The sequence below is a fragment of the Artibeus jamaicensis genome, unplaced genomic scaffold, assembly GCF_021234435.1.
Source record: "Artibeus jamaicensis isolate MK-2021 breed Jamaican fruit bat unplaced genomic scaffold, CSHL_Jam_final contig_65, whole genome shotgun sequence".
Taxonomy (NCBI): domain Eukaryota; kingdom Metazoa; phylum Chordata; class Mammalia; order Chiroptera; family Phyllostomidae; genus Artibeus; species Artibeus jamaicensis.
The window spans coordinates 2830053-2852418 of NW_026521913.1; the positions used below are offsets into that span (position 1 = coordinate 2830053).

The 22366-nt window shown below is 41.3% G+C and overlaps 1 protein-coding gene across 1 annotated transcript in view; it reads left to right on the forward strand.

The window, feature by feature from the left end:
- The window catches only part of SLC24A3 (solute carrier family 24 member 3), a 606708-nt gene that overhangs the window by 415554 nt on the left and 168788 nt on the right, over positions 1 to 22366 (forward strand). Inside the window, exons 4-6 of the mRNA XM_053670958.1 lie at positions 12193 to 12267; positions 16425 to 16509; positions 16808 to 16911. Of these exons, the coding sequence (XP_053526933.1) occupies positions 12193 to 12267; positions 16425 to 16509; positions 16808 to 16911 (264 nt within the window). The remainder of the gene's footprint in view (positions 1 to 12192; positions 12268 to 16424; positions 16510 to 16807; positions 16912 to 22366) is intronic.

The window sequence follows — 22366 nt, forward strand, 5'->3', positions numbered from 1 at the left end:
CAATAGTGAATAGTTTGTAGTCTTCTGCACAAACCATGTTAATTTATGACACCATGCTTTAAATAATGCTGTTTCCTTGTCTAGCCAATTCTTTCCTGACTTTTTTTTGCTTGGTTAATGTCTGTTTATATTCTTGGATATGGTATAAGTATCAATTCTTCCAGAACATACCCTCTCCTCATTCTCTAAAACCTAGGTTAGGTGTCCATCCTCTAAGCTCACACAGAATCCAGGGAAGAGTTCTATGTTTAGTTTTAATACCAAAGGCTCTGCTTATATACTTAGCAGACATGTCAGTGCTCCATCAGATCAACCTGAATCCTTCTTACTAGTTTGTGTGCCTATTCTACAGTTTTGTGTGCTTTGCTTCTCATGGATCACCCCTATGACCTCCAAAGAACTATCTTGGGCTGCTGGAGCCACTTCACCAGGATACACTAGGATACACTGAGTGTGGGAGGTGTCTGGGAATTTGTGTTCATAGTACATTAAATACAAGATCTAGTGCCAGGTCTCATAACTACTATTTTTGAAGTAGTAATAAGCATTATTGAGGTCTCTCCAATACTAGTAATCTTAGGTAAAATGTCTATGATTTTTATCGGGGACAGATTCTCAGGTCTTGCCAATATTCCTATAGTTTATTCATAGTAAAAGGAAATACTGAATTCTTTTTAGTGTTTAGTGAAAACAAGTATGCATTGTTCCCATACAAATTAACAAACTTCTTAAGTCTTTCTAAGTACTTTTTGATGGGTTTGGGGGTTCAGGGACCTCATGTCAAGAGCCCCCATCTCACTGGAGGTCTCTGTAAAAGGAGACACAGGGCCTGGAAGAGGTTAGAGAAATAGAGATGCTCATCAAATAAAGCATCATTTAATGCTCATCAAATCTGTGCATCAAATAAAGCACACAGTCCTCTTCCTGAAATGGTGTGTGGTATGATGATTAGGAGCACAGATTTGACAGGCAGGCCACCTGGGTTCAAATCCTTCCTACTCCATTTACTAGCTGTGCAGCCTGACCAGGTTACTGAATTTGGTTCCCACCTGTAAGGCTAGATTCAGCCAAATGCCCCATCCTGCAGCTGCTGAGTGGGCCAATGAGGAATACATACCTCTGGCACCCAGTGAGGCCTGCATTGGGATCAGCCCAGCTGTATAAACCTGTCCCCCAACCTTCCTTTAGTGGATATTGAGGGGTAAGTAGCAGTTATCACCCCATTTTCTTGAGGAAACAGATAACTAATAAAGCATTCTTCCCCCACTGAAGCATTTCTCCAGTGATGGTAAATCTCTCATTCACAAGGCTCCAAAACAATGACCCCAACCAATATGGTGACATCCAGGAAGAGTAATCAGATGTAAGCCTCAGTTGAGCATCATGAAGACTTCTTTCAAGTGACATAATTATAGGGTTTATGCTAATGGAGCACAGACATTTACATGTACTCATTTCCTTTAGTGTCTGAGTTCCTGCAAAAGAAACCTTTTCAGTTGGCAGTGGTTTTCAAAGGCCTGCACAATGCCAACTACAACATGACCATGTGGAGGGCACTGCATTCCTTCAACAGTCTTCCTTAACTGACTTCCCTTTTGTTTTAATCTGGGCTTTCTCCAAAAGAGATCCTGAGATAAGCCATGTAAATGATCAGTTGGGGGTGGAGGAAAACACCAGCAGAGGAGAAAGATGTGAGAGAGAGAAGGAAGATTTCTAATAAAAGGTATTTGCTCAAGGTTTTAACACTGTGGGCACCTGAAGCTTAATTCAGTGGGAGACCCACAGAGATACAATAGAGTTAACCCTCCAGGGAGAAAGAGAGCTGAGTACTCATGCACCAGCTCTCATCAGCCATTGTTTGAGGGACTGCAGGAAGAGTAATGCTCCTACACTTCTTCACTGCTTTGTGAAAGGTCAAATACAAAGTCTTCATACAAATGAAGGCAGATTCTGACATTTGAAGGCAATGGAATGCTTTAAATTATTAAGGCCTAAAGAATATGATAGAACCTTGGGCACCCCTAGCCATGTGCTACATTCCTCTTCCCTGCAACTACCTCCAACCAGATTCTCTTGTTCAGAACCCTAGCCTGGCTGCAAGGCTCAGCGTTTGTCTCTTAAGTCATGAGATGTGGTGAGTGTTTACGGTCTAATGATGTCTGAAATGGCAGCAGAACCAGAGAGTGGGTGCATCAGTCAGTCCCAGCATGGCATCATGGAACCATTAAAGCCCATAACCCAGGAAAATGATTTAAAAGAAATAATATTTTTAAATTATATATTTTGAAATTATATATATTTCATAATTTTAAAATTATGAAAAGAAATGGAAGGGAAAATATGATCTTTTTTTTTGTTATTATCCAAACCACAATCCCTGGGAGATTTAGAGGAATTTCCACCAACACCAGAGTTCTGTATCTTCCCTAGGAATTGCCTCTCCAGGGCCACCTTCACTGAAATTAAAGACAGAGCAACATAAGTGCACATGATGTAGTAAAAAGAAATTGTCTGTGAAAACCACTGACTGGAGATGCCACATAAAACAACAGGGTTAATGTCATGCTGTTCAGGTACATTTGTCCTCACAATTTGGAAGCCCTTCTGTATATCGACATTTCAGATAGAGCCCATTCACCTCCATTAAGCCACATGCCACAATAATTTCCTCTTACCTTAGGTATTTTTCAGTTTAACCACTATCACCACAGTTCTTTAGTTTTATTAGTCCCCATCAACCTCTGAAATTGCCTGATGAGATAGTATTTATCTTTCAGAATCCAGCTAAATTGCCACTTTCTCTGTGAAGCCTTCTCTAACCTCCTTCTAACCTATTAGAATCAATCTTCTGTGCCCTGTATCAGTTAGAGAGAAACATAGCTGCAAGTGCAGAAACCCCAACTAATGGCAATAGAGGCAAATAGGGGGTTCATTTCCTCACATAGTAAGAAGTACAGAGAGAGAAATGTTTTCCGGCATTAGATCAACTGGTGAATGTCATCCTCAGGGCTCTTCCCCCCTTAGCATATTCGTGTGTGTATCTTCATGCTGATTGTCTCATGATCATATAATGGCTGCTGCCATTCCAGGCATTACATCTAAGTTCAAAGCAGAAAGGAAGGGTGACTTTAGTTGGATGTATTCCTTATTATCATTGTTCAAAACTGTGTCCATGCCATGGCTAATGTCAGGGATACTAGAAAAACTGAGTATATTGTTACCCCCCCCCAAAAAAAAAAACCCTGGAAAGTCTGTTTTCTTAGAAATTACTTCTCATTATTATTGTTTTCATTGTGGCTCTTTCTATCACCTTGGCTATATCTGTTACCTGTTTACAAAATAATGCTGTGTAACAAGTGGCCTCAAAACCCCAATACAACAATAAATGCTTATTTAGCTCCTAGGTCTTCAGTAATTAACTGAACCAGTCTTAGATGGGCTTGCCCCTGTCTAAGTGTTAGCTGCTTGTCAACTGATTCTTGATAGCCTCAGTTTGGACACTAAAGGTGACTTGGCTCTGCTCTATTTTCTCCAGCAAACTAGCTGGAGCATATCCTCATGGCATTATCCTTGTTGCATGAGGTGCTTTGCTGTGGTCAAACCCCCTTGTTCATTCATTTTCATATATTCCCCATAACAACCTCATAACCTAATTACGGAGCATGGTGTGATTGGTCTTGTGCTGAAGGTTCTGCAGGGTAAAGAGAGTTGCTCAAGATCAGGCAACTTGGAAGTATCAAGTCCAGGACTTGATTCGAGGTCCTTTACTCATCATGGGCTTCTCCCAAGGCTCCAGGCTGCCTTTCTTTCAGCAGTTGCTGTGCCAGGCAGTGCTACTCAGGCATTACCCTGATGGCTTGCAAGGGTGACAGCAGCTACTCTGTGAATGGCACCCTCTTTGGAATCCATTCACCTTTTATAAATAAGGCCCTTTTTCTGCACAAGCCTTCCCTGAGATGGTGTGTGGGTGTGAATGTATGAGGGACCCAGTTGCTGCCCTTCCGGAGAATGAAGGCCAGGTACATGCACATATAACGTGCCTCATGGGCCAGGAACCACATGATAAATGCCAAAGTACAGATTCTCACACTGAGGGCCTGGATAACTCCCTAGGGAAAAGGAGCCCCTGTGGTCATGAGGCTTGAGTTGTTGCTCACATATACCTCCATGCTCTTCTTCAACACCCCTTACTCATCATGTCTACAATGTGTCCCACATTTGCTCTTTCCATTCACTATAGCTCAGTCGCTGGCTTTCATAGCAACTTGCAGCACATTTGGATTGTCCCAGGGTATTGGCCCAGTTTGAGCATTTTTGAGATTCATATCTATCTTGCATTTTTATAATGTACCTTGTAAAAATAATGAGATTTAAAAAAGAACATCACTCAACAACTCCACATCTGGAAATGTATTCTAGAAATGAAAAAGGACATATGTTTAAAGATTTTCATTGCAGCAATGTTCATGGTCTATTCATTTATAGAGGAAAATAGGAAGTCACTAAAAATAAAGAGGAAGCTGAGCACATTCATACATTTATGTAGATGGCATATTTAAATGTGAGCATGCAATCAAAGTAAAACTTTTAATAATAAAAATAATAAAGAACATCAGTGGCTTTTACCAGCAGCCACTAAAAGTGGATGGCTGGGATTTGAAATTGTCCCTCCTCCAGTATGGTTGGGGAAGACAGCTTATAAGTAGGCAATCTGAAACCAGAAAATGGCGATTGGATGGTGAATGGGAAATGATCTCTGTATGGGGAAGCAGCTAGACTCCTTGGAAAGGCTAGGAGAGAGAATCCTGGGTTCAAATCCAAGCCCTGCCCATGGATAGTCATATGTCCTTGGACAATATACTACATTCTCTGACTTGTCTGGAAAATGGAACCAGCAACTCCCTGCCTTCCAAGAAATTGAGAGAATTAACTTTTGGCCAAGATGGAGGTATACGTAGATATACTGTGCCTCCTTGCACAAACAAAAGAAGGACAACAAAAAATTTTAAAAACAAAAACAACCAGAACTGACAGAAAAACAAACTGTATGGAAGTCTGACAATGAAGGCACTAAAGAAACATTCATCCAGACAGGTAGGAAGGTCAGAATCACCCAGTCAGGGTGGAGAAGACATGCAGCAAGGTGGCATCCAGAGGACCAGGGTTTGCATGGTGGCATCTGGCAAAGTAGGCAGCCTCACATCTGTGAGCAGATAAACCAGAAAGAACAACTGGGAAGCATTCCAGACTGTGCAACAGGATTCCAGCATGGGGGAATAGAGCCTCAAAACCTCAGTGAAAAAAAAAACCCGTGGGGGTTAAGGCAACAGGAGAAACTCTCAACCTCACAAGAGAGTTCATTTGAGAGACAGACCCACAGGATCCTAGAACATAAATGAGACCACCCACATGGAAATCAGCACCAGAAGAGCCTAGTTTGCGTATAATGGAGGAAGTGACTAAAAGCCGGCCAGAGCCCATCAAGTGACATTGTTCCCTCTCACACCCATCTCCCACATACAGCACCACAATGCAGTGATGTGGATTGCCCCACCCTGGCAAATACCTCAGGCTCCACCCCTTTACTATATAACAGGTACCCGGAGACAAAAATATGGCCCAAATGAAAGAACTGATCAAAGCTCCCCCCTGCAAAAACAAAAAACAAAAAAACTAAGTGATGATGAGAGAGCCAGCCTATCAGATGCAAAGTTCAAATCAGGATGCTCACAGAGATTGTCGAGTATGATCGCTAAATAGAGGAAAGAGTGAAGACTATGAGAAGTGAAATAAAGGAAAATGTACAGGGAACCAACAGTGAAGAGAAGGAAACTGGGACTCAACGCTTTGGACCAGAAGAAAGAAATAAACATCCAACCAGAACAGAATGAAGAAACAGAATTCAAAAAATAAGGAGAGGCTTAGGAATGTCCAGGATAACTTTAAATGTTCCAACACCTGAATCATAGTAGTGCCAGAAGGAAAAGAGGAAGAACAAAAAACTGAAAACTTATTTGAAAAAATAATGAAGGAGAACTTCCCCAATCTGGTGAAGGAAATAGACTTCCAGGAAGTCCAGGAAGCTCAGAGTCCCAAAGAAGTTAGACCCAAAGAAGCACACACCAAGGCACATCACAATTCCATTATCCAAGATTAAAGATAAGGAAAGAATCTTAAAAGCAGCAAGAGAAAAGAAGACAGTTACCTACAAAGGAGTACCCATAAGACTATTGGCTGATTTCTCAAAAGAAACCTTACAGGCAAGAAGGGGCTGGAAAGAAGTATTCAGTCATGAAAGGCAAGGGTCTACATCCAAGATTACTCCATAGGGCAAACCTATCATTTAGAATGGAAAGGCAGATAAAGTGCTTCCCAGATAAGGTCAAGTTAAAGAATTTCATCATCACCAAGTCTTTATTACATGAAATGTTAAAGGGACTTATCTAAGAAAAGGAAAATCAAAGCTATAAACAGTAAAATGATAAGAGACTCACAACTATCAAAAACTGAACCTAAAAACAAAAACAAACTAAGCAAACAATTAGAACAGGAACAGAATCATGGAAATGGAGATCATACAAAGAGTTATCAGTGGGGAGGGGGACAAGGGTGTGGGGGCAACTTTGCCAGCAAGTCCCCCCATCCATCATGGATGAAAGTAGCACTACCAAGATATGATCTGCTTGGGGAGGAGAGGTGGCCAATCTCTCAGAGGAGAAAGGCCAGGAGCCCCTTCCTCAATGGCTTTTATTGGGTTGTAATACACAGGAATACAGGTGGCAAGGATCAAACAGTAGATAATATTTCAAAGAAATCTGAGGGCTTAGTCTGAGTCAGTGTCTGTCAGGAAAGGGGGTTGCAGAAACTTTAGGAGACATACTCATTTCCTGCTTGGACCTTTATCATATGAATGAAAGCACTCTTAGCAAAGCAGGCTTCGCAGGACTTTTAGAAACTCTTTCTTATGCCCAATCACCCCAGATCCCGCTCTAGCCTGCAAGGGGCTGCACCGTCTCCCCATCACAGGTTTTCAGGCTTAAGTGGATTATAGCCAGGAAGTGCTTCTTCCAGAGGACATGGGGACTCAGGCTATGTCAGAATAGCCGGGGGCAAGGGTCCATCACTCCCTCTTTGTTGCAGCCCCCTGAGTCCTTCCATGATGGCCTCCCAAGTGATTGTGTCTGGCTTAGGTTGCCTGCCTCTGAGGGGTCATACCCATCATGGACTATCTGACCATGCATTGGGAGCAGGGGGATGAAGCAGAAGTAGCGTTTGCTACCAGAGACAAGCTTTGTCTTCTTAGTGGCTCACATTCCGGAGGTCGCACACTCAATCTTAGCCATGGGGGCAGTTATAACTCCTGACACCAGGCAGAGAGGTTCCCAACACAGGGGAATGGGGGAAAAGGTACAGGAATAAGAAGCATAAGTGGTAGGTACAAAATAGACAGGGGGAGTATAAGAAATGTAGACATCAAAGAACTTATGTGTATGACCAGTGGATATGAACTAAATGGGGAGGGATATAGGAGGTGCAGGGTGGAGGGGAATAAAGTGGGGAAATAGGACAACTGTGATAGCATCAAAGAAATTGAGAGAATTAAATGAGATTATTTATATAAGCATACCTGAATTCCTGGCCCAACAAATAGTGGCACATATCATCATCATCACCACCAACATCAATGAGAATACATCTTTTGGAAATATAGGAATGGTCAAATTAATACAAAAATGCTTCACTCTAAAACATTTGGGTCAACTGTAATTACAGTATCATAAATACCAGTAAGTTCTCTGCATCTTTTTTCTTTTTCTGTGCATCTTAAAGTTTGACTTTGTAAATTGTTTGTTTGTTTGGTTTTGGTTTTGTTTCATTGGTAGTAGTAGACTTTAGAGCAGTTTTAAACTCACAGGAAAATTGAGCAGAAAATACAGTTTCCTTATTTCTCCTGTCCCCCTTCCACATGCACAGTCCCCACCCATGATAAACATGTTCTTCATTTTTTTTTCCCAGTGGAAATCTGATTTTCTGTGATTAACATGGCAGAGAGTTAAAATTGAATGTCTTGCAAGTAAAGTGGAAGACCTGTCCTCAGATAATGAGAGGTGGAAAGGAGCCCCATCACCTGGTGGGCCTCTCCAGGTGTCCAGAGGTAGTTGCCACAAAGTGTTTGATTGACAGTGGAGTCCCCACCTTACACTGCATGTACGCAAGAACTAATGTGGCTTTCTTCTTTGTCAATTTTATCTTTCAATTACAGTTGACATTCAAAACGATTTTACATTAGTTTCCGGTGTACAACATAGTGGTTAGAAAATCATATTCTTTACAAAGTGATTTCCCTGGTATTTCAAGTACTGACCTGGCACCATGCATAGTTACTATGAGTGGATAAAATGTGTTGGTACACATATACGATGAACTATTACTCAGCCATAAACGAGAATGACCACTTACCATTTGCAACACCATGGATGGACCTAGAGGGTAGTATGCTATGTGAAATAAGTCAGGCAGGAAAAGACCAATATAATTTCACTTGTATGCAAAATCTAAATAACAAAATAAATGAGTAAGTCACAAACAGACTTATAGATTACAGAGATCAAAATGATGGTTGCCAGAAGGGAAGGGAGTCGAGGGCTGAGTCAAAAAAGCAAAGGGATTAAAAGTACCAGTTGGTAGTTACAAAATAGCGGGAAGGAAATAAAGTACAGCATAGGAAATATAGTCAACTCATGCAACTGAACACCAAAAATACAAAAAGCCAATTTAAAAATGGGAAGAAAACCTGACTGGACACTTTTCCAAGACATAATACAGATGGTCAATAGACATATGAAAAGATTACCACCATCACTAATTATCAGAGAAGTGCACATTTAAACTACAATGATATATCACCTTACATTTGTCAGAATGGCAATCATCAATAAATCAACAATAAATAAATCTCCACATCCTGGTGAGGATGTAGAGAAGAGGGAAACTTCGTGCACTGTTGGTGACATTACAAATGGTCCACTATGAAAACAATATGGAATTTCTCAAAAAATTAAAAATGAAACTGGCTTATGACCCAGAAATTCCATGTCTGGATATATATTAAAAGAAACTCAAAACACTAATTTGAAAAGATGTATGCACCCCCATGGTCACTGCAGCATTATTTACAATAGCCAAAATACGGAAGCAACCCAAGTGCCCATCAATACACAAGTGGATAATGTGACTTTCAATAGCCAACAGCCTGACAGCATAGAGAGTCTGGCAAATATATTCATTTCTCAGCCCAGTCCAAGTGCTGAGATTGCAGTGTGTTAGATGGAGCTTCTTGCCTTGAAGCTGGATCAATATGTAATATTGGAATTTAGTCTTGGGGATATGGTTTATGGACTCCCAAGTGGCGCTGGCTGTTTCAGTGAGTTGAGCATATCAGCTATGGGCAATTTATTTAGTCTTGGTTAATTGAAAATTGTACGGTTCTGTATTCCAATTACTGCATTTGACTGTCCTTTCAAAGACCATAATAAAGTCTGCTTATCATTGGATCAAGTCATTATGGAAAAGAGGGTTTGAGTCCATTGCAATTTGGGAATGTATATTCTGACTCATCTACAAAGCTATAAAATACAGCATTAATTTTTTTATTGAGATTTTTAAAAATACACCAAAGGCAAGTAATTTTTTACTGATTATGAACAAACCAATAAATAGAAAGCTTTAAGGCTTCTTTGCAAGCTAGGCTTCCTAAGCTCCTTAGAGAATAGTAAAGTGTAAGACAGAGTTGCTACCTCTCCACTCTCCCACCACCTACAAAAATCACACAAGAAATCCAAATTCAAAGTAGACAAATGAGAAAATATGGATAAAATACAGGTGAAGTCACACCAACCAAGGGAGAAACTATTGTGATTTATGACCTTGCAAACCCTTATATGTAAATACACTTGTATAAATGTGTGTGTATACATATATACATATGTATACATTCTTATATATAATTTAACAAAAAATATTGTACACACTATTTTATAGTACTTTTTATTTACCAATGTAGTGTAAATGCCTTTTCTTGTTGCCAAATACATATTTACATAATCTCTTTCAACAGAGATTGAAAGATGAAAGTATTTCATTGAATGATGAATTATAGTTTATATAACCCTTCCTCTGTTGTATATTTTGTTAGGTTTTGATAATTTATTATAGAGAGATTTTGAAGAGAATATCCCTGGTACATGCGTTTTTATGTACTTGTCTGATATTTCCACAGAATTGGGTGTTAAGATGTACTTTGGAATCTTACAGTTTGGTTGATGAGACAAAACACACATATGACAAGAAAAAGAAGCACGTAAAAAGTGGAAGGGTATCTAAATTAGTTCAACAGCCAAGAGTCAAAGGCCAGAGAGGCAATGTCATGCTTGGGTTTCTATGTGAGGTTTCCTGAAGGAGAGTTGTACATGATAGAAGTTTAACTCGAATCAGCTTAAGTATAAAAGGTGTATTATCAGCTCATGAAATTGAAAGTCCACTTTGGTTTCAGACTGAGCTGGGTCCAGAGTTCACAAGGTGTCACTGGGCACCTATGTGTGTGTATGCCATCTCTTGGTGAGCCACATTCTCAGGCAAGCTCTTTCTATATGGCAGATGCCTCCAGCAGCTCCAGACTCAGGTGATATTTATATGTCATAAGGAGAGAACCCCTATTTCCCAGCTTCTCTTTTAATGTCTTGCAGACCTTTTGCTCATCCACCAGTGTGTGAAGGGAAATGGGTATTCTGGTGGCTAGGCTGGGTCATGTGCCTTTGCCCTATGGTGAGGGAAGTGGGCAATGTGTGACTGAAAGCCCTTCCCAATGAACAATTCTCAAAAGGAAAAATGCTGGATGGTGAAAAAAAAATAAGGGGATGCTGGAACTTGAAGGATGAGTAACCACATCCACTAGATGTTTGGGGTTGTGGGTAACAGGAAAATTCCAAATCAAACTAACCTGTTTGTCAATATGTTATGTTATGAAATCTGGAGGCAGGGTGGATTCTAGCACCACATGATCAGTGATGTTGTTAAGCTGACTGAGGGTTGACTTCATCTCAAATCATATTTCCCCAATATGGCTACCAATGGCAGTCAGGGCTCCTAACCTCTTTGTCCACAACCAGCCCTTGAGGGTGAGAAATACCTGGCTTTGTCAAGAACTATAAGGCCTTACCTTTCATCTGACTGGGCCAGCCTGGGTCATGTGCCCACCCCTGAACCAATAGAGGACCCTAGGGACTACTACACACTAATTGGTCAATCTGTATCTACTCTAGGAGGAAAAGGTAGGGCTGCCTTCCACATGAGATATGGTAGATATTTGAATGAAACTGAGATCCCATTAAAAGGGATCTGTAGAATGAACACTGGGTAGTCAACCAACAATGGAATCCAAACAAGATTTCATTAGTTTGAAAGGAAACATGGAGTTGGATGAAATGGAGAAGTGATTTATGGCCTGGTCATAGGTGACCAAAAATGTGGAAGCAAGATTACAGAGGCTGTCCCGCAGGGACGATGAGAGTGAACAAGGTCATTTGGAAGTATTTATTTATTTATTTATTTATTTATTTATTTATTTATGGCACCTATATTTATTGAGTATCTACTATGCACCAGGCCCTGTGCTAAGTATAAATGAGGTAGACATAATTCATATTCACATAGACTTCTACTGGGGAAGACAGACAGCAAACAAATGAACTTCACATATAATAACAAGAAAAACAAAGCAGGGTGGGGGCATAGAGAGAAATGAGAAGGAGAAGAGTCCAAGGTTTTTTGCATAGGTTGACATTGACCCAGGGTCCTGAAGGAGACAATGAAGGCAGCCACAGTGATATTGGGAGAATGTGTTCTTGGTAAAAGGAACAAAAAGTACAAAGTCAATGGAGCAGACATCCAAGGCATGTTTGGGGAATAAGGAGGTGGACAAGGTGGAGAATGGTAGGAGGTAATGTCAAATAGGAGGGGTGAGATCGCATAGGGTCTCTCAGGTATTGCAGAAACTTTGTTCTTAACCTAAGTAAGATGTGAATTCATGATGACAGAAGATGTTATTGAAACAGAGAGTGGCCAGACCCTCAGCCTGTGGCTCTGCCCTGACTCTGAATTTAATCATTTCTCCTCTCCTCTCTTCTCTTCCAGGCCATGTACATGTTCTACGCTCTGGCCATTGTATGCGATGACTTCTTTGTCCCCTCCTTGGAAAAGATCTGTGAGGTATGTGCCTTGATCCTCAGCATGTCTTATCTGAGCGCTGGTACTGCCCCAGCCTGCTCCACGGAGGTCCCAGGGAGCCATCCATACAACCCAGGATGGGAACACCAGACAGCAGCATGCCTCAGAGCAATGGGAAATATTAGCACAAAAGCTCCATCAGTCTGCTTAGACTTTCAGGACACCCATCCATAGTTGTGTTTTAACACACATGGCCAGCTCTCCCTGTTTCATTTGGCCATAACTCACGGCGCTTTAGTGGTCTGCTTCCAATTTTCTTTCCTCTTTTAAATTCTGCTCTTCCTTTCTCCTCGTCGCTTCCTCCATCTTCCTCTCCCCTATTCCCTTCTGTTTCCATAATCCTCCCATGGTGATTTTCTTGGATCATTGTAGTGTAATAAATTTTCAGCCACACATATATGCCACTCTTCCTCTGTGTTTATGTACAGAAATGCTCCAAGCATAGTTCTAAAAGGTGAGAAGATGAAAGAACTGGCCACAGAGACAAGGACATGGACTCTGTTCTAAATCCACCCAGTGATGGCAGGCTGAATACCAACTTAAATCCCTTTAACCAGAAAATATTCAGTGTATCTAAAATTTTTTCATTCTCTTTCCTCTTTCATATCTTTGTCTGTTTTGAAATGTAGTTTCCTTTATCTGGAATCTTTTCATTTTATTTTATTTTTAATTCAGAATCACTTTTCAGAGGGGCTCTCCCAGATGCACCTCCCATCTGGAAGTCAAGTTTCTTTTTTCTTTTTAAGGTTTTATTTATTTATCTCTAGAGGGAAAGGGAAGGAAAGAAGGAGAGAAATATCAACGTATGGTTGCCTTTCGTGTGTCCCCTGCTGGGGGACGTCCCCTGCAACTCAGGCATGTGCCCTGACTGGGAATTGAACCACGATCCTTTGGTTCTCAGGCCCGTACTCAATCCACTGAGCTACACCAGCCAGGGCATCAAGTTTCTTTTTTTTTTTATTTTATGATTTTACTTATTTATCTTTATAGAGGAAGGGGAGGAGAGAGGGAGGGAAATATCAATGTATGGTTGCCTCTCATGAGTTCCCTGCTGGGAACTGGCCTGCAACCCAGGCATGTGCCCTGACTGGGAATCAAACCGCAAATGTGTGGTTCCCAGGCCTGCACTCAATCCACTGAGCTACACCAGCCAGGGCTCAAGTTTCTTTATGTAGATCTCAAACTTTATTTTCCCTCCCTTTCCCTTTCTTCCTCCCTCCAAGTGTCAGAATTCACTAGGTCTTGGGGGCCAGTAAGGACCAGCAGTTTCATTTCTAGTAAGTTTCCAGGTTCTACTGAGCTACCAGTCTGAAACCGCACTTTGAGAACCACTAATGTAAGCATTTCCTTCTCTATCCCGGAAGTCTGTTAGTTCTGTGCACTTAAAAAGAAAAGAATTGTTTCACAATAATCCTAGAGAGACTCCAGAAATGAGTTCCAGATATAGTAGAAGTAGGAGGAAGAAGGAGTGAGGTAATATCTGAGGTGGATAGTATGTAGATGTGGAAGCCCTTTGTTCAGAGTTAACCTGGGAACAGGGCCACCTCATGTGGAAGATGAAGAAGCCCTGAAACCCTCATAATTGGAGTCATTTGCAATCTGAAATATCACCATTTGGTGGTTTATTTTTATGCAAAGCACACTACTCTCTCTCTCTTTTCTACACAACTTTGTAAAACAATAGCAAAGACCCTCTTCTACAAATGTACCTATTGGGTTGGCCAAGAAGTCTTTATGTTTTTTTCTGTACAACAGCTCTAGTAATGCTTAGCTGTCTTTAACTTCATTCAAGACAATTTTATTAGATTGTATTGTGATAGCTGTCATCTCAGTGTGCATTAAAAAAACTTATCAAATTTTGGTGAATTTTTGTGCAGCCATTTTAATCTTTAAGATGGAAGAAGATATGCAAGATTTCTGCATATTATGCTTTATTATTTCCAGAAAGTTAAAAACAGAACTGAAATGCAAAAAAAAAATATTTGTGCAGTGTATGGAAATGGTGCCGTGGCTGATCAAACATGTCAAAAGTGGTTTGCAAAGTTTCCTGGTACTGTCGACATTTCGGCCAGATAATTCTTTGCTGTGGGTTTGTCTTATGCATTGGAAGATGTTTGGCTACACCCCTGGCCTCTACCCACTAGAAGCCAACAGTGGAAGACATACTCAAAAGTATCCAAATCAATAAAATGATTGGTGAAAATGAAAAACATGTCTTTTATTTTACGGAAAAAAACATAACAGACTTTTTGGCCAACCCAATACAATTGTCAGAATGCATGCTGAGGAATGCAACTGAGGAAATCCATAGAACCTGCAAGCACACCCAAAAGAAACAAGACGAAATGTATTTTGGTCCCTGCTATCTAAAGGCTGTAGGGCACAGAGCAGCTCCTGAGTGATACACACAAGGCGTTGGATGAAGTGCCAGGACATTGGAAAGTACAGAGAGAAAAAGGGGAAGAGAGGTCATTCAGCGAGGGGATCAGGGAAAGAAAGGCTCATGCAGGGCTGGATTGGAGGGAGGAAGTCAGTGGCAACACATTTCAAGGAATGATATTTTTGAGCAGAGAAGAGTCTGAGACATAGATCCAATCAAGGGAAACCAGGGCTGGAATTGGCATGTGACCAGCCTGGAGAATGCCATCCTGGGGGGTGAGGAGTTGTTCATTGCCTGGGAAGGAGCTGGGAAGGCTTTAGACAACTGTGTTCTGGTAGGTAGAAGGAAGCTAGAGACAGGAAGTGATTCTAAGCATCTGGTAAGATGCTGCCATAGCAGAAGTGAATTAAGAATGAAAAGGGGGATATAAGGAGATATGGAGGAAGAAGCCAAGTGAGTGGGTGAGAGAGAAAACTGGAGATGATCCCAAGGTGTGGACTCCAGAACTAATAGGGAGCCTAAGCTGGAAAAGACACGGCAATGCGAGGCTCACAGCCCTGGGCAAGTCTTGTCAAACCACCCAAAGAGTGTGAGCGCTTCTTTAAGTGACCTTCCCACAGACTCCCTGCTCCTGGTGAAACAGGATGCCAGCATACCCTTACAACCACACCTTTCAACTTGAGGTATCAGCACCTCCAACTTAGGGTCTCCTCAGAACTCGATGTGAAGTTTATGTGTTCGGTCAAGAGTGAGGAACCCCAGGATTCCAGATCAAAGTGCTCCCTTAGGGCTCATGCAGCAGACCTTAGCTGGTCAGGGGAGCCAGTAGCCTATGCCAAGGCCATACTGCCCCTCCATGGCTGAGCAAGGAAGTGCAGCAGCTGGTGCCACAGGGAAGAGTGCCCTTCAAGAGGAGCATCTCTTGGCTGAGATGCCTGGAGAAACTGGCTGTATACTGATTGCCAGCAGCTCACTTTCTGAGTCATTATTGAAAGCAAAAACCTAAACACACTAACCAGCTTCTAATGTGTACTTTTCTTGTCTTCTTGCAAGTCACCTCTGGATTAACAAAGTGATCTGGAGAGTCTGTTGTATAGAGTATCTTGGCAGGCTGGTGCCTCGTTACTTCCATTCACCCCTCACTCTTCCTACTCTAGGCTTTCAAAATTGCATTGAGGCACGAGCCCCAAAAGCCTCCATAAACTCGTACAATTAAGGCTCAAAAGCTAGTTACCATGAGCCTAATTTAGCCTGAGATTAGCATGGTATTGAAAAAATCAGGATATTTAGCATTAAAAATGTGGATTTGGGGCATATCTTAAGAAATAAGGAAACTTGGATGGAAGGAAACTAGATATTAGGTAGTAGGCACACAGTAGGGTATATAGATGTTATAAATATAGACACCTAAAACTTACATAATGTTATTAACCAATGTCACCCCAATAAATTTAATTTAAAAATAAAGATATTTGGCAATTCAGTGGAAACTGAGTGGTACTGACTTAACCACTCCTCCCTATTACTTGCATGGCCCCTGAGGACATTAGGGTTTGGGACCCTTACATCATGCAGTTCTCTCCTTGATCCTGCCCTTCAAGGAGGACAATGAGAGGAGCTGTGGCCCAGCCAGAAAGGTCAGTCAAGAGTGACTGAGATCTGGGAGGAGGTGGAGGAAAGACCAAGCTTGAGACCTGGGAGTCACAGGGTCCCCAGGAAGAATTCCATTCACTTGTGCTTTGCCCTTGCTTTTTTGTAGCGCCTGCACCTCAGTGAAGATGTAGCTGGGGCCACATTCATGGCGGCGGGCAGTTCGGCCCCAGAACTGTTCACATCTGTCATAGGTAGGTAATGACCTAGGGATGTCTCAGCCCTGACCTCACTAAAGGACAAAGACTGTGGTTGTTTTTAATTATTATTTTACTGAAGTAATGTTTTTACTTTGCATGGATGTATCCCAGACAAAATGCTAATGCTGCTATGGGACAGTGTCTCCAAGGCAGATTAGAAGGCTCTCTCCAATCCTCAACCATTTCCTATAGATTCTCTATAAATAGTCTAACACTTAAGAAAGCTCCTCCACACACACCATGGAATACAACTGGCCACGACAGTCAAGCTGATGTTCAGTCTGTGTTTCAGGTGTCTTCATCACCAAGGGTGACGTGGGAGTTGGGACCATTGTGGGCTCTGCGGTGTTTAATATCCTGTGCATCATCGGAGTCTGCGGGCTCTTCGCTGGGCAGGTAAGAGTGACAGCAGAAGGTGGTGTCTAGGGAGGGGTGGCGTGGAGGTGAGGCAGAGGCCAGTCTGGCAGAAACACAAGCAACGTGAGGGTCGGTGGTCTTGGGCAGTGATGACATGGGGTCTCACACCCCAAGAGGCTGGTCCTGAAAATTCCCAGGTACCATCATTTTGTCTCTGTGTTGATAGGATATAAAGTGCCCAGGTTCACATAAATAATTAATCAAACTGAAGATGTGGGGCAAAAATCTGAAGGTATTACACTCATTTTGATATTATTGATCTGAATCGGAAGATCTAAAATAACTTTAGGTATGGTTTTGCCTCAATGTAATTAAAGTAAATAAGAGAGAGGGGGGAGACAGGAAATGACACAGCTTTTTTTTCTGCTAAGAACAATTTATATTCATCACAGTTTAGTACCCCATCTTTCTTTATCTATAGCCATCAAGCATTTTACTTACATGTTCACTTTAGCTTACTTTTGGGATTAAGGGGCTTTTATGCTTGCATTTTATCTATTCCACTGCTTGGGGTGTCACAAGGTCTTTGTCCTTTAGGAACTCTGGTGTGTGTTTTGGAAAGTCTTGGTAAGCCACCCCAAAGTCATCAAAGTGTAAGGGTTTCTGGTATCCATAGCATGGTAGTGATAAACAGAGCTTTGTACCATCCTGCCAGCTCTTATGTCCTAGTTTCTTTGTAGAAATTTCATTTAGAAGCAACGCGGTCTTGAGTTCTCTGCCCTATCACTCAGAACTCAAAGTATCTTCTAGAAGAAGTGGCTTCTAAAAAGCTATCGAGGGTGCTCCACTTGCAGTTTTGAGGTACCTGGTAATCTTAGCCAGCTCCCTCGCTACAGAGGTTACAGAGTCCTGATAGAAGCAGCTGGCTGGAATTTTCTCCCACACCCTTTTCCAGCCCGTCCATCATTCAGTCAGCTGGCCAGGGCACCAAATGCTGCCTGTCTCTCTAATGCCAACTAGAGTGTGTCTAAAGCAGGATGCACTCTTCTACATCATTGCTGTTCTCCACTGCCTGCTTTTTACTTCCATCTTCTTAGTGCCAGTTTATTTGTCCGGATAGCCTGCTGAGTTTGTTGCTTCTGGGTAACAGGTAGAAGGACACCTTGACCTCATTAGGAGTCAGCTCTAGTGCCCACGGGTGGACAGTTACTTCTGAAAAGGGACAGCTGTGTCCACATGTGGTTATTGAGTTATGCCCAACTTCCTGGACTGAACATTTTTTCTTCATACTTTCAGTCAATTATCTCTTGTCTAAGATTTTGTGGGCCCACAATGTGGTGTTTTTTAGATCTCCTATAAATGTAGTTAGTACAAAAAAGTCTGTCTTTGCCTTTACTGACATTTGTACTTCACTGGCTCTTATCTGAGTCAGAGATGAACAGTTGCATCCTACATGCAGAAGAGCTTGTTGCTGTTAGCACTCTTTCAATTAGCACTGTCACCATCAGCAGTATGATTATTAACCTGGATGTTATTAATGTTGTCATTAGTTCACTAGTCATTTGTTCCTGAAACTTGGTGCAAAGGCAAACCCAAAGAGGGATAAATGATGTAAAGAAATGAAACAAATGACTGGGGCATGTCTAGGAAATGCCATACAATTAGTTACATAGAATTGGCTTGAATGCATTTGTGTTTCATAATTTATTAGCAAAGCAATAAATCACTGGCATTACTAGAACCCCTGCTTAAAAGTAAAATTGCTTCCTGAACTTTAGAAAATGCTGGTATCAGTCATTTTACCCCTCTAAAAGGTCTTTGCCAAGCTCATCTCATAGCCCTGCGACAATCATGGAAAGAAGTAGCAGCCACAGTGATGTTAGAAGTAGCCCACATGATGATTCTGGGTACCAAGCATTCCTTCCATCTTTCCTTGTCCGGTGCTCACTTGGGGAGTTCTAAAGCCACACAGCTCTCTTCTTCAGGACTTCGTAAAATCCCCAAAGTCTTTGCAGAGGTAGCAAAATCATGTTTTGGGCATGAGACTGTCCTGGGTTTGAATTCTGACTGCCATTACTAGCTGTGCAGCCTTGGATAAGTTGTTTCACCTCTTTAAACTTTGGTTTTCTCATCTAGAGAGTGGTTTTAAGTGCACCTACTTCCTAGCATAGCCATAGGGATGAAACAACATGGCCAGCAAACAACACTTGGCCCAAGAGAGTAAATGCTTAACAAAAGTTAGACACTATTATCAGATCTCAGAATAGCAATCCTTGGGTCTCTTGCCTCCACATTCCATCTAGGTCACTTCAGTAATTTAACCAACCAGTGGAGGAACTTAGAACTAACTTGTTGAACAGCTGCCTGATGTCCCATGGCAAGGGAAGGGAAGGTCAGGGGGAAGGCCTTCTAAATGAAAATCCGAATGAGATGTTAATTAGAAGGACCATCTCAGAGGACTGGTCCTTGCCTCTGTGCAGTCTGGTCAGGGGGAGGGAAAGAAAACTCAGTAAGAAATGAATGGTGCCTGGCATATTGAGCATCCCTCCCAGGCAGTGGAGCCTTTGCAGCAGCACATTCCAGCAAACGATGGTCATTGGCAATTGAACTGATTAATAAATCCAATCATGGTCTCACTTAGCATTTTTACTTGTTGCTCTGCACTTTGATTTCGCTGTGAGAATTACCAGCAAGTGCCCATGGGCCTCTATCTAATGTATTCCAGCATGAAGGGCTGCACATGACCAACTCTGTTACCCATCTGAAATTAAAGTAATTAAGCCATAACATTTGAGTTCCTGTTTCAATTAGGGTTTTGATGAATTTTATGTAATTAAATTTCTGCTGTATTTGCAGTTTGCAAACATACCCAGTGCTTCAGTGTCCGCCTAAGGTGCTTTGGGAGTTTTATGGGACAAGAAGGAAATTGCTTCTTAGAAAGTGGTTTATAGAGTGGTTCTTGGCATCCCACAAGGCATTTATAGAGCTGTGATCCTACAAGGTTTTTTTTTAATTTAAAAACAAAAATAATAACAACAAAGAAAGAACACCAATTTATTTCAATTTTGTATAACAATGTACTTATGAATTTAAATTCAACATCCAGAGCATGTTAAGCTTTAAAGACATAACCACAAACAGAGAGTAAACAGTTTAACTGCAATCCAGATGAACACTTTCATATTCCAGTTATTACAGGACAGCAGATGACTCCAGTTTATAATAAAGAGCCTCAACATCAGATCTCCTGGCATCCTCCAAATATGCCTCATGTTCGTTGGCAAGGTCCATCTAATCCTGGCTGGGTTTGCCTTTCTGTTCATGCTGTCCCCTTTACACAAACCTATTTGCACATATGAATTGAAACCTGACTTTGGTTGGGTTACCCCAGAGGGAGAATCTATGCAACAATTCCAAGTTCCAGTAGTTTATCTAAAAGGTGATCCCAGGACATGCCAGCCAGGAAGTAGGGAAGTGAGACAGAAAAAAGAAAGTAGCCAAGAAAAGTGTATTAGCAAGCAAGCTATCACTGTAGGAACCTAAGATATACTTCTAAAAAACTGGGAGGTGGTATAGAACATGGGTCTCTCAGTTATCTCATTCAAGGGGAGGGGAACTGCGGCATTTATCCACCAACCTCCGCTAATCATTGGGTGAGGACTGTTTCCGAGCAACATTAACTCCCTGACATCCCACCTCATTAAGCACAGGCAGAGTGATTTTGGGGGACCCAGAGAAAACCCCCAAGCAAAGACACAAAGGGGCTATAGTTGAAAGGACCTGAAAGAGTAAAATGTGAGGAGATATGAATGGGGCCCATAAGCATTAGATACAAGCTCAAAACTAAGCCTTTAAAAATAAGCCACCTGGTGGGTCTCTCTCCAACTCCCTTGGATGAAACACAAACATTATTACCAGGTTGACTATTAAGCACTCAGGACCAGGATATTTTGCATTTGGGGGATGTTCTCTAATGTTAAAATTAACAGCTACCATTCTAGACACTTCCTGCTTTCAATTAGGACACAGAAGACCTTAGCTTTCATGGGAGCACCAAAAAAATCCAGATAGCATAAATATCATTTTTATATATGGAACTATCAAAGAACAATGGAGATGAGAGAGGTTTGATGAACTGAATTTCAGAGAGAGGAGCCCTTTGTAAGTGAGCTGTGAGACCTGGCAGTTCTGGATCCAAAGAAGCAGAAGGCTGCTCGAGACCCAGAATTTTACTGAGTAGACACAAAGCCAACTGAACTACTGGCAGTGGCAGAGATGGTAGAATTTATTGGAGTTTGAAAGACTATCACTTACAATAATAATTTGCTCAATACTGCAGTCTCCCTACTCTCTCCAAATTTGCTGAGAATAGTGGAAGTGAAGGCAGTACTGGTTAAGTAGAAAGAAATCCTTCTATCTGCCCCATCTCCCACATTCCCCTAATAACTAAAATTGAAGAATCCAAAGGGGTTACATGGAATCCCCAATCAAAATCTGGTAAAAACTGGGGGAATAGCCCTTCCTTAGAAAACCTGGGGTCAGGGGTTGTGCTGGCTAGGGGTGAGCTGCAACCCATTCCATTCAAATGAACACTTGCTGAAGTTGGAGTGATTACCTCCTCACTTTAGCCAACTGAGAGAAGAACTTGAAATTTCCAGAGGAAGAAAAAAATTCTTCTTCAACTTCCACTCTTCTTTTGTATATAATTTCCAGGATGCAATAATAAGCAATAGAACCTGTAAAGAGACAGTAATACAGCTTATAACCAAGGAACAGCCCCCCCCGCCAAAGCAAACCACAGGTGATCCAGCTTAAAAGAATTTAAGCTGTTATACAATAGCTTTTTTGCTGTTGTATAACTTTTAAAATAAATTTTGGATATTAACACCTTATCAGCTGTATCAGCAAATATGTTGTCTCATTCACTAAGTTGTCTTTTTTTAATGGTTTCCTTTCCTGTGCATTTATCTCAACTAGAAAAAGAGGGGAAGACTAAATGAACGGATCGGTAATTTGAGGAGAGAAAAGAAAAACCAAATAGAAATTCTGTATTAAAAAATAACAACAGCTACCATTTATTAATCTCCAGTATATAGGCACCACACTAAGATGATTTATAAATATTTGTACAGCTATGCCCACTATGTTTTAAGATAGTATTATTATCATTTACAGGCAAGAAAATGGGTACCTGGGGAACAGGGAGGCTACTATGAAGTGGTTAAGCCTCGATTTGAGCTCACATCTGCTGACTATAAAATCCATTCTCTTTACACATAGGGAACCTATGATTTTAAAATCTCCAGATGTTATTGCATTATTAAGATTATTCATAGCTTTTATGTGTTCTTTAGAGGTGCTGAGTATAGCAGTTGAAGCAATGCAAAGAATGGACACTTGGGCTGCTTCCATATCTTGGCGATTGTAAATAATGCTTCAATGAACTTAGAAGTGCTTATGTTCTTTCAAATTAGTGTTTTGAGTTTCTTCAGAT